The sequence below is a fragment of the Opisthorchis viverrini genome (genome assembly GCF_000715545.1).
Source record: "Opisthorchis viverrini unplaced genomic scaffold opera_v5_213, whole genome shotgun sequence".
In the NCBI taxonomy this organism is placed as follows: domain Eukaryota; kingdom Metazoa; phylum Platyhelminthes; class Trematoda; order Opisthorchiida; family Opisthorchiidae; genus Opisthorchis; species Opisthorchis viverrini.
Genome location: NW_008751871.1, coordinates 514,443 through 527,461, shown reverse-complemented (window position 1 = coordinate 527,461; position 13,019 = coordinate 514,443). Strand labels below are relative to the sequence as shown.

Here is a 13,019-nt window from a genome sequence, read left to right as displayed (position 1 = left end):
ATATATATATATGGAATGGTGGATGCAGTAGATCTGAAGGTTTAGCCAATATTGTATTGCAATCGATTTGTTTCGGTTTTATGATACTAAGCCTAGCAGACCGTATTACGTCCCTGCATGGCTGTTGGTCGCCTTTGGATGGTCTAGATCTGAAGGTTTAGCCAGAGCTATATTGCAATCGATTTGTTTCGGTTTTATGATACTAAGCCTAGCAGACCGTATTACGTCCCTGCATGGCTGTTGGTCGCCTGGTTTTTGGATGGTCACGGATAGTTTGGATGTGAGTGATAACCGTTCAGCTGTGGCACTCGGACTTTACTGAGGTCTACTGTGTACATCTTCATCGTTTTTTTACCATGTTCTACGTGTTGGCTTGCACAGCGTGGATTGACTTAGCTGACAGCACTGCACACTTAGCTCAGCGGATGAGCACGGAACAAAGCCTTCGCAATCAAGTCTATTCACCATAAATCGAGTTGGACCACTACCGGACAAACGTTACTGTGCGATGCTCAAGCGCACCGCAACAAGAACTCAAAAACATGAACCTGTAGGCAAAGACCAGTTAGTGTTTTGAGGGGTTGCTGTATTGTGAAGTCTTTCAGCTTTAGCAAATCGCACTGTATGGCTCAGCTGAAACTAGCACTTCAATGTATGTATGTATGTATATATGTATGTATGTATGTATGTATGTATGTATGTATGTATGTATGTATGTATGTATGTATGTAGTATGTATGTATGTATGTATGTATGTGGTCGTTGGCTTGTTCAGCTACGCACAACTACGCACTGATGATGTCACCTCGATTGGTAATGAAACGTTTGCAACCAAATTGCCCAGCTCAGCGAACAAGCCAACGACCATCTACGCCACCTGAGCTACCGACATTCTCCTCTATGTATGTATGTATGTGGTCGTTGGCTTGTTCAGCTACGCACAACTACGCACTGATGATGTCACCTCGATTGGTAATGAAACGTTTGCAACCAAATTGCCCAGCTCAGCGAACAAGCCAACGACCATCTACGCCACCTGAGCTACCGACATTCTCCTCTATGTATGTATGTATGTGGTCGTTGGCTTGTTCAGCTACGCACAACTACGCACTGATGATGTCACCTCGATTGGTAATGAAACGTTTGCAACCAAATTGCCCAGCTCAGCGAACAAGCCAACGACCATCTACGCCACCTGAGCTACCGACATTCTCCTCTATGTATGTATGTATGTGGTCGTTGGCTTGTTCAGCTACGCACAACTACGCACTGATGATGTCACCTCGATTGGTAATGAAACGTTTGCAACCAAATTGCCCAGCTCAGCGAACAAGCCAACGACCATCTACGCCACCTGAGCTACCGACATTCTCCTCTATGTATGTATGTATGTGGTCGTTGGCTTGTTCAGCTACGCACAACTACGCACTGATGATGTCACCTCGATTGGTAATGAAACGTTTGCAACCAAATTGCCCAGCTCAGCGAACAAGCCAACGACCATCTACGCCACCTGAGCTACCGACATTCTCCTCTATGTATGTATGTATGTGGTCGTTGGCTTGTTCAGCTACGCACAACTACGCACTGATGATGTCACCTCGATTGGTAATGAAACGTTTGCAACCAAATTGCCCAGCTCAGCGAACAAGCCAACGACCATCTACGCCACCTGAGCTACCGACATTCTCCTCTATGTATGTATGTATGTATGTATAGTCAGATACACGACTCATTCGCTCTTAGGGAGTAACGCAGGGTGAAGTCAACTTCATCAGTCTGATCATTCTCAAAGCATGATTTTTCAATCTGTTTGAGCTTCTCTGATAGGCGCTTTGTATAGAAGTTGGTTTATTGGATGTGCTGTTTATTTATGCAGATCTTATCGACTCAGATTCTTGAAACTGTCGGATACACCGTCCGAACTCGAGCGTTTGGAACTCATCAGTGAAGTCCAGCATTCACCTCTTAGTATGAGATTAGTTAAGGTCTGTATTTGGTGCAAAGCCTACATAGATTCTGTGAACGGTACGTTTCGTTTGAAACAGCTTCCGTTAATCCCGTGGAAAATGATTGCCCAGTGGTTAGTTCTTGTGCTATCACCAATCGTCATTGGAATGGTAGAAAGACTTCTCTGAAGTGATGCCATTGTTTCACAGACTCCTCAACAGCGTTCCCAGTCAGTTACGACTTAGTGTCATCTCTCGGGAAAGAGTTCACTCTCCAGAAAGACCAAATAAGCTTTTTCTTTTGATACCTACTCATCCTATTTCGTGTACTACTCAAACGGTGATCCACTTCAAACTCCTGTTTGAAATAAGATATTTAGTATTCAAAGTGAAAAAGGTGTACCACATTTATGCACCATCACGGCTCCCATTCATTCATTTCTTGCTTCCATTTTTGAAGATGCGGTAAAGGATACAATGCAGAATTAGAAGGTAGTTCGCTTTTTCTCACCCGTTCCAAATCCTTAGACGGCGCGGAACGCATTGGTTGTACCGATTCGAGTTGCTCACATGAATTCCAGAAAATCCGCGGTTCAGAGGTACGCAAAGTTTTTGTCCTATTTCTACTTTCTGTTAAACACCGTGTGTCCATTTTGGACTCAGTGTCATTCTTTCAACGGTGACGTGTTTTAGATTATTCTTAGCTATTCAGTGCAACCCTCTATTCTCCAACACTAATGTTCCTCTGCGTGAACTGAAGGCGGTGCCAGTTTATAACGACAAAGTGGTAAGTGGCTGACTGACAATACACGCTCCATTGCATATTGTGTCAAACTGCAGTATGGCTGTGTGGATCTCAGAGGCTATTGTTCACAGGTAAAAGTGCGTTTCGTTGACATTGGGTGCTAGATATGGCTAGCCGTAACTTAATTCTTCTCAACTAATTCGACGTACATGATCAGCCGTTATTCATGTGTGGGAATTTTTCCTCTCTGAGTTGCATCAGTTATTGGTCATTTTGACACCCTTGCCTCAAGATGTGCGTCAGTTATTTATGTCTTCTTCTGGAACTTTCTAATGAAATTTTATTGAATAACTTTTCTCCCGTTAGCGAAAAGTTTTGAGAAGTGTGATTTAATTCACCTGCACACTGTGCTACGTAAAATCTTTGTTTACTCATTTCAGGTTGGTCACTGCTTTCTTCTCGGACGGCGCTACTCCAGCTGTTTTGATGCAAATTATCACGGCCTGGACGGAAAAATGTGAGTAACCTATTCTGCATTCTATTTATGGGAAAAGCGAATATCCCACTTCCTACCGCATTTGTTAACTCTCATCATCTGAGCTCGAGATGGCTCAGTGCTTAGAAGCGCGGATTTACCGACCGGATTGTTTGTGTTTCGAACCCAATGACTGCTTCTCAAACGAAAGTTTCACTCATCCTATGTGTTTTTCTTCTGTGCAGTGTAAAGAGCTTTTGAAATCTTCAATAAATATTCCTTCCCGTAAATGAAGTCAATCTGTGCTGTTTCACATTCAGTATCATCATTCATCATTGTCGAAGAGATATTAAAGACCAACCGAAGGTAGAACTTTCCTAGAGTTTATTTCTCCTGAGGTTTGTCTATTCGAGAGCCAATCCTTAAAACTATATTTCTTAATGCAGCTGCTGAATATTCTAGATGTCACCAGTAAAGGGAACAAAGATGTGCAATTAGTTTCCAGTACGTAGCCCAGATCACGTTAAGCCAAGTGTTAGCAGGTCAAGCTGTCTAGTTGGTCGTTCAATCGGACGTTCTGTCACCATTTGTGGTTTCTAGCCCCACATTCTGAGTGGTATCTAATTCCCCAGAAAGAGAAAATCCGCAGCCGGCAATTAAACATCTCCATGCTCTAAAGATTTGAGTAAATCACTGTAGGTCGTCTTTTGGGGACCAGTTAGCATACAGATACGTGAAACAGGCTTAAGGTTTGCAAGTGGCTTCTAACTATACCGCTTACCAGCCACTAGTGAACCGAAGGTGGTATTAAATCCTTCAAATAAGACGTTTACCTTCGAGTATCGTTCAAGATTTGGAGAAGGTGCAACGCTTTTAGTTCCCGATTGAAGCATACGGTCGGTCAATACTTTTTAACCTCACCGAGCCGGACCTTTTGGGATAGCGTCTGAATCATAATTTTCAAGATATCTTTACCACTTTTGAACTATTTAGTAGTCGCTGTTAACCTGTTAGTCTGTTAACCTTGTTAGTGACCACACTTTTGACTCGACGCATGAATGCCCGGCCACTTACAAACGGCGTTGTGATGCCGAAAGTGACAACGTAACACGTTCCTTAATTAACTACACCCTTGTTGTTCTTGACAGGTCGGTTTTATTTTTAGTATCCTCTCGTGGCCCGCTCAGAACTTTACACGTGATCTTTATAAGCAACCCACTTTCGGCTGCACATGACACACGTGTACGCGTCAGTGTTCAATAGATCAACTGATTCGCATATTCATTCGCTTTCTGGTTTGCCTAATCGCATCAAGCGACCAAGCGACTATCCAGATTTGGGTTCACTGTATTGAGAAGTCATTAAGAATACTGTGGTCCACAACACATGCCTTTACTCTACTAGTGATTTGACCCAGATTCTTCCTCATCCACCTCACTACAGTGGCCTCGCGTATTTTGAAGATGGGACATTTTTCGCGTAGGCGGCCGTACTTTCTTAGCCCTTTATATTTTTAGTTTGTCATGGCAGTTCATGCATTTGCTCCGTGCAGGGTAACGAAGAAGCAATCCCCATTCTCAAGGAAGCGTCTACAACTTCGGTTCTCGCACAACACATCTTTCCTACCCTTCAGTTCTTCTTTGGCAAAATGGCTCAAAAAGTCCTTTTCAACCGCAGAGAAAAAACAGGCTTTGGTATTTCGTCCGTATTGGGGGCACGTGTCTAAATGGCCTTTTTTGCGCTGCGGATGAATTTAATTGCGCTCCCGGAGGACCGTTGTTAAGGCGATTGTTCCACATATTTTCCGTGATTCCTTACGAGCACCTAATTGTTGGGTCCTGATGCAAACTTTAATGCAGCTCATCTTACGGCACCGATGGGCGGGTGACATTGATTTGATTACTCTACACGAATCCCTTAATATGTCCCTTGTTTCGATCCAGTTCCCAGACCTCGTCGATCGCTTAGATTCACTACACTTCAAGTTCTCCATTTTTCAGAACATTGGAAATGGGTTGCTACGGCCTTGGATTGACTCGTCTTGTGGCAGTTGGTGTTGAATACCTATCAGCCGCGGCATTTCCCGATCTCCCCAACGAGCAGATCTCGGAGATCCGATGGCCACAAGGACTTGCACCTTATCGTGGGTGTATCGTGTTACAGAAGGTACGTACTCCCCTACTCTACTGTGTAGTTTACACCGCCACGTGTTTTCGAATCACGACCATTGATAGTGACAGATTGATTTTCCTTCATTACTGTCGACCGCACGGGTATTACCTGAGTGCCTTCTGGGCATCATGAGCACATGAAATGCCATTCGAACTATCTGGTTTCCAATTTCACGAACTGAGTAATAACCGAAATGGTAGGATTTGGCTAACTGGTGAGTGAACATCTCTTTCGGCCGGAAACATTCGGCTTTGCCACTCGTACTCACCCACGTTTACTTATCACTAATTTCGGCTAGGGGTTTGGAGCATTGTTAGTCACCGTGTACATTCAGGACAACCGTATAGTGCACCAGCACAGGAGCTTCTGTCAGTTCTGACTGAGTCTCTGTAGGCCAGTATTTCCGGTAGTTCAAGCTCAGTCGGCGGCGTTTTCCCATGCATGTTAAGTGATTTCTTGATGACTACGTTTAAAATGCACCTACTATGCTGATATCAATCACAATTCTTGTTCTGTGAGAATGATGCGTACCCCTTAATCGGAGCATCATCGAGTACACTGGTTGTTTGCCTGAGAAATACAGCTCGGTTATGCGCAATGAAATTTAGGCATTTTTAACCTGACGTTTAACAAAATGGCTATCGTGTGCATTGGCTTACCTACCTTTTGTGGGGTGAGATCGCGTGATAGGTGTGTAGAGGGGATCTCTCAATTGCTCATTCTTATATCAGCGTACAGTGTTTTCTCAACGTGTCATGTCTAATCAACTATTGTATTTCTTTAGTGCGCTCTTCAGGGCAGAATTTCACATGGCCGCATCAGTCCACCTACACACAGCGCAGGACTACGTGTTTGTAAAGCGGATTTCACAGTGCAGCTGCAACGTAGCCTACTTGATCGAGGATTGTGGTACCGTATTCTGTCTAGATGCAACTTATTCACACTGTCAATCACGTGCACGTGGCCAAGCTCTTTGAATCTCCACAGAGACTCACAAGATTCGAACTACTGACCAGCCCCATCTAGAATGGGACAGCCGCCTAAAGTACACAAGCTTTTTAGCAAAAATTAACTCGACCAACTAAGAGAGTGTTAAAAACATCATAAACGGGAGATTTAGCCGGGCTCCAGGTGACTCTCCCGCAAAACCAGATTGGTTCGCAAATGAGTGTATTCCGCTAAGGGGGTGTTGTCTTAGTTGAAACTCCTAAATCTCATTACTACCAACAAAACGTAGGAAGTTTGTGCATAAAGGGGAGAATCCCACAAGCTGCATGGACATTCTGTCTGAGAGGTCATCACTCGAGAGTATAGTCGACGGAGGATCGTGTGACACGATCTGATTGATTTAGGCCTGGTGGTCCTGTTCCGGTGCAACTTAACCAGACGACTGGTCAGCCAGCTCTGGCCAAGCGATGTAGCCTTCGGCCAACAAGGTCACAGGTTCCAATTCAAGCCCCGGGGAGGTTTACTACATGAAATAGAAGCTTTTGAGAGGTGACAGATTGGGAAAGCACTGTGAGCTGATACCAGGATGAACAGGCAAAAATTCCCCTCAAGAGACTCACTGCATGGTATCACGCCACGAGTTTTTTTTGCATGGGCTATTTCACTGCTACTGGACTGGCTTCAAGTCCAAGGTATCTGCTCTCACTCAATTATTATTGTAGCAGTTGTGAGAAAGCCAAAATCTTCTCGGTTGCGTAAACTAGGTCGCTTGAATTGACTGTACGTGGTTGACCGATGGGTGCTGTGAGATTTCTTCCAAGTAATGGTGAACCACAATGCCTATTAGCCAATCTCAAATGCATGTTATTGTCCGATTACTAACTTCAGAATTGTATGCTCCATCCTAACCCCGCAACATGTAAAGACTGGACGCTTCCGATGGGCCTTATTAGTGGTAGAACAACTAGGTTAAGAAGATAGCACTTTTTACAAAGGTCTCTGTAGACCTTTCGCTTGAAGATTCCTGATACTCATTAGGTTCGTTTCAAATTGTTTTTTTCTTAGGATGGTTGCATTAGCTACTCATCCTCTCCAAGAGTTCGCCGTATGGCGTTCGTTGCGTCTGCCCTTGGCTAGTGTTGCTCAATCACCAAGTTATGTTGCACTCAAAAACTGTGCGTTCGTGTGCCTTCTATTTGAAGGTGATCACATATCCATGAGAATCTGTCATAAGTCAGCCTTGATTTCCCGCCGCAACAACTAGGAACAGCGCACTACAGGCTAGTTGTCCGGAATTTAGCCAGATCTGCTCAGAAAGGGTAGTGGTTTGTCACGAGCCTATTAAACATACTCGGATACAGCACGGTTAGCCACCTTGATTCTGAATTCATCAGTTACCGGACGTGCTGTCGAAGCATCTCTGTAACTCATGTGGTTTATTTTTGGTATTGTTGTGCACCTGAGGTTGCTAGCACTTAGTGAAGGCATCCTGGTTGACACTAAACACATGGCCTTGTTGACGCAGAAATTACTTATCAGAAACTCGTGTGTACCTTGGAGCTGACCTTGCATTCTCACGCCTGCGCGCCAGTCTTTTCGCTCCTGCGCGCTTTGCTTCCTCCGTTTATGTCGCCATGCTGTAACTGTTACTCTGTCGTGGTGCTTATACCTTGTGAGATACTGCTCCGATAAATCGAGCTCCTCTTTCATCAATTGCACAAAAGTCCATTGATGTTGGTGTCTTTATTTATAAATTCCTGGATAGACAAAGGAAGTTGACAAGATAGTAACACTAATTTATTGGATAAATGACAGAAACGGCTTGTAAATGAATACTTTGGTTGTTGTATGTTTTGTTGGGTGAACTGGGTTGATAGATGTTATGAAATCACATGAAATAGCATCGCGGCGAATAGAAGTGCTGTTCAGCCTTTCGCTTGAGTCAGTCTTTTTAAGGGACAGAGAACATTGTGAACAAATAAGGCAATGAAAACGCCGAAAATTCGAGCTTGCTGTCTAGTCCACCAATCTCAGACTTCGGCTTCAAAGTTTTATATAGTATCGAAATATAAACTGGCTGCGTGAACGTTATGCTGTGTAATGCACAGATCGCTACTTGGGACAGTTTGGTCGATGTTCGAGATATTGTGGTGTTTGTCTTTCGTGGGTGACATTGCATGCAAGGTCTATGTTGGTTGGTATCGTGGACGATGCAGCAAACTCGATTTCTCCGACTAATCGTCCTGTGCGTTGGTCGAAAACAAACTGTCCTGACGTAATACTGTAGTGTTTTGCTGGCGAGTTTTGCCATTAGTGAAAGGAGAAACACTCTTCGCTGAGAATTTGTTTATTAGCAAATACGAACTAAGCGGTTACAAGCCTTTGGATACGAAAGTAAATATCTCATCTACGCAGAGTTTTGAAAACTGCATTATCAAGCGTCCCCACGAACCTTCCCAGACGTTCTTTGCGTGTTAAACAATAAAGAACGAACATTGCTAGGCGGTTCCGTAATTTCCGTGGTTACCTTCGCCTTCCATCAAATTCGGGGGTGGACCTTGGACACCGGACCATACACTATCCACAAACTTCATCACTAGTATACACCGTTGCGTCAGTAGTTCAGGTTTCAAAAATCTGTGGCGCTATCCGACTTGAAAGTCCTGACAGGCGATTCAATCGGCACAACTATCGCATTTACTAGGTCGTTGAGGCGTCGGGCAGATCAGTCAAATCGCTGAAGCGCGATCACACTCACCTATTTAGACGTTATAATTCCGGTGTCTGTCGTACGCTGGCCTTTCACGTCAGGTGTCCGGAATTTATGGTCATAGATTTGCGCTGCCAATGTGCTCTCACAAGAGCGGAACTCCAGTTCAATGCTTCTGCTGTAACTCACCTGAATAATTGCGCCTGGACTGCGGGAGGAGTGTTCAAACGAGTACTGTGAACGTGAATATAGGGAGACGTCCGAGGCTGTCGCGCACTGAAATGGGGTTAGGCAGGTATCGTTCAAGCTAAAAAAATTTCAGAATTGTGACGTTTGATAGTTTCGGTTGCTTGAATTTTAAACTGACCCGATACAAGGTACTGACGCAGCTTAATGTAATGTCATTAATAAGGGCTGTTTCGTAATCCCCAGAATTCATTGTGTGAATTTTTGGTAGATATTCAAATGCCTGCTGATTATATAACTGACTGTCATCTGCCATCTATTTCCACTCCACCTATTGACGCGTTTCTCAGACATTTCAGGAGAAACAACGAGTGGACAAATCTTTATTGGTAGAAGGGAACTGTTCGAACAAGTATTATTGGGAGGACGTCGAACCAATTTCGTTTACAATTGTCGCTCGTTTTTGACCTCACGGGGACACTAATCCTGAAATAGACGGTGGGAAATTGATAGTATCGTTTAGGCCTGGACATCATCGAGGTAATTGCGCACTGTGCGCAGGGTTTAACTGTACTTTCCGCATTTTGTAACTCCCCTGTCCCGTTGCAGGAAACTGCAAAAGATGCTATGAATGCTAAAGAATTAAACTCTATCTTCGACATACTTGCTGACGCAAGCTACGACCTTCGGTTTCCTGGCGATATTCTAGTCGATGATCGACCTGGTCTCAGTCTGGGAAGAAAGCTGGTTGATATTAGGCGTCTTGGGATCCCGTGGATCGCAATTTTGAAGGTAAGCTTTTTGTCCGTATATTCACCGCGACCCAATCTTTTGGCTTAGTGTTCAATGCCTCCACAATCGCGCTATACTAACACTGACGCTTATTTCAGGTGTTTTCGTAATAGATGTGGTTTTTTTGTCTGTCTACGGGATTTTAGCAATGTTGCGTTTTCATCTTTTGTTTCAGTCGTCCGCGGGCTCGCTTGGTCCATTTGAGTTGATTGACCTTCATCGGGGGCGTTCTCACGCAGCAATGGTGCACGAAATACGGTCTGCCTTTGAACAGCCCACACTATTTAATTCGTCTGCCCTTCCTGAGTGGGATATGTCAAGTCGAAAAGCTATCGGTTAACTGTTCTGTGGGTCTGACTCTCATGTACAAAGATGTTTTACAATAGTTCAGCTAAAGTGCACAGTGTTCCAGTGTGATGAATGCGTGACCACAAGAACTATTGTCCTTTTTATGCCTTACTTCTCCGCGCCACAGCATTTGATGGGGAAGTAGGTGATTGACTTTAACTGGCAATTGGCCCGATTGTTTGGAGGTTTGATCGTCCTTGAATGCCTTCTACAATCATGCAGCTAACCTCTTCCGAATGTCTCTTATTTTTTATGTCCAGTCACTGGATAGTGGTATGGCAACGAACCACCAAAAACCACATTGGTCTTACTGTGTGTGACGGTGTCGGGAATGGGACTCTCTACTCAAACGTATCTTTACGTGGGTTGTTGAACTTCCAATCTTCTGAATGTTATGCTGTATGTATTCTCATTTACTCTTTTGGTTAGAGTGCGCTACAATGTTGAAGCATTGCAAGGTGGAAATATTGTAGGTATTCTGTAACCATTTTACTAATGACATTGAACTTTCGAGATATTTTATTCGTTTTTGAAGCTTTATTGATAGTATTCCGAAAAAATTCACCAAAATGACGGAGATTTAAGTCACTGGTTACGGTCGTTTACCTGCTACATCAAGTGTTTTAACCTGGAATTTCGTGCACACTCACAGGGGTGCAACACAATCTGTCAATCCGTTGCGGTTGCAAGATCTGGGATGTAGAGCGAATAATTCCATATTTAGGTAATCCAATGCTACTGCTGCTTGCTTTTTCCCTGAACAAAATTTCATTATCGTGTGAGTCGTTTTTTAACGTCCTCGTCTTGACGAGTAAACCGTTTGTTTCGTTTGGTCAGATTGAGCTCAGGGTTTTGCTTCATACAAAATGGAAAATTCTGGACGGACTTGTTGGTTATTAGGGGGCATTAACTGTTGTATGTGATTTTGAGGGGAATTGTGCTCGGAATCTGGAATCCTGCTCGGTGTTTTCCTGCTGGTAGATTTTTCGAACTACAGCGTGTGATAGATCCAACTAATCAGCCAGTGCTGCTGTTCTTTCACAGGATGGAATGGAATTCTGGTACAAATGGTTGAGAGGGCCTAATTTGTGTCACGTATATTAGTATTAGTATTAATGAAAATGCTGTACATTTTCGCTCTTCAGAAACAGTGGTTACGGTTTCAGCCCCGAGTGTTTGGTGAACCATTATTTTTTCGAAAGGTATTAAACTTTTATAAAAAGTGAAGAAGGCTGAAACAAATTGGCACTGGCTTACCCTTAGATGTACACCGAAGATCTCTTGGGAACATTTAAGGCCAGCACAAAGTTCCAGCCTAGAAAAGCAAACTTCGATGTCTTAAAAAACAATATTGCGCTGGAATAACCAAAAAATTGTTTAAATATCAAATTTTGATTCCAAATCCCAATGCCAGTTTGCCCTAATAGCTTAACTGACATTCGGGTTTGTTGATGTTGATTTTAACTTATTTTGGGCGATTTTTTCGATAGCTCAGTCGAATTTGCCTTCTACTGACCATGTTCATTTCGTGCCTCACAGGTTTGGTGCACTTATTGCTCTGTGCTTATGTGGGACACTTATAAGTTAATTGATTCTTTTGGCTTAAATTTTCGTTGTGATCATCATGGGTTTGGATGCACCAGAACACCGTTTTCTCTCCCCATTTTTATAACCTCATCGAGTATTCAGATACTTCTTCATGACTGAAGAAACTTGTCAAAATGAACCATATAAGTGCACTCGTATGTGTATTTAAAAACGAGAGTCCACTCCATTTTCGGGCACATCGCCGAATTTTTCAGTGAAAGCAAAACATGAAACAATTATTAGCTGCTTACTCAGAAGAGAATAAAGGTGATCAGGTTTTGATGATATCACTCCGATTGGCAATCAAACTGTCCCGCCTGGCGAAAGATCGACGGCCAGCTTTCTATTTATCGTTGTTTTCATATGCGTACATGAGCTTCTTTTGACATGCGGGGCAATCGAAATAACACCCAAAGGTGTTTGTTTGTTGGCAAATAATGCTGACCAGATATCGCGCTTTCTGTTGGCATGGTTAGGTTGCACCTGCCGTTCTCCGTTAACCTAGGTCTGTATTCAAACTTACTTTGTTTTCAAGTATACAGAATGTAAAATTTCTCCGTTTTACCAAACCTGCCGGAAAAGGTGTATACACAAATTTTGGTGCCACCATTCTTGTTGACGACGATCGTGACAAACTAACTATTCTAGGCGTACTTGCAGCTACTAAGGTAGCATGTGGTGACAACTCCCTATTGATGCCTCACTAGTGTAGTTGCTCTTGATTCACTGAACAGGAGTGCTACTTCGGTGCGATTTACCTATCTAAGGCAGGTTCGTTCAAATCATATTAGGTGAATGGAAAAAGCTTAAAAGGCAGCAACGCCGTGTTCTTTCTCCTTGCATGCTGGGTAGACTTTAGCTCTCATAATTTTCTCATACGTGTGCAAGTTCCGCCCCCGGACAATATTTCCATGATGATCACGCCGGAGGGTATTGTGTCGGGATATTGTGTCTTCACAACCCTACATGAAAAGTTTTATACAGGAATCCACGTTTTTTTGGCAGTTTCAACCTAGCACTCATAATTTCATAGGTACTTTTATACCACCAATAATCTGCTGATTTCTGACAGTATCTTTTGAACTGATATGAGCCCAATAATATGCG

At 43.4% G+C, this 13,019-nt stretch overlaps 1 protein-coding gene across 1 annotated transcript in view; it reads left to right on the top strand.

The window, feature by feature from the left end:
- The window catches only part of T265_14558 (hypothetical protein), a gene marked incomplete at both ends in the record, with an annotated part of 17,260 nt that extends 6,403 nt beyond the window's left edge, over window positions 1-10,857 (top strand). The window contains 6 exons of the mRNA XM_009174173.1: window positions 2,410-2,441; window positions 2,478-2,548; window positions 3,135-3,211; window positions 5,170-5,335; window positions 9,795-9,977; window positions 10,153-10,857. Coding sequence (XP_009172437.1) covers window positions 2,410-2,441; window positions 2,478-2,548; window positions 3,135-3,211; window positions 5,170-5,335; window positions 9,795-9,977; window positions 10,153-10,317 — 694 coding nt within the window. The remainder of the gene's footprint in view (window positions 1-2,409; window positions 2,442-2,477; window positions 2,549-3,134; window positions 3,212-5,169; window positions 5,336-9,794; window positions 9,978-10,152) is intronic.
- Between the last annotated feature and the right edge of the window lie 2,162 nt (window positions 10,858-13,019).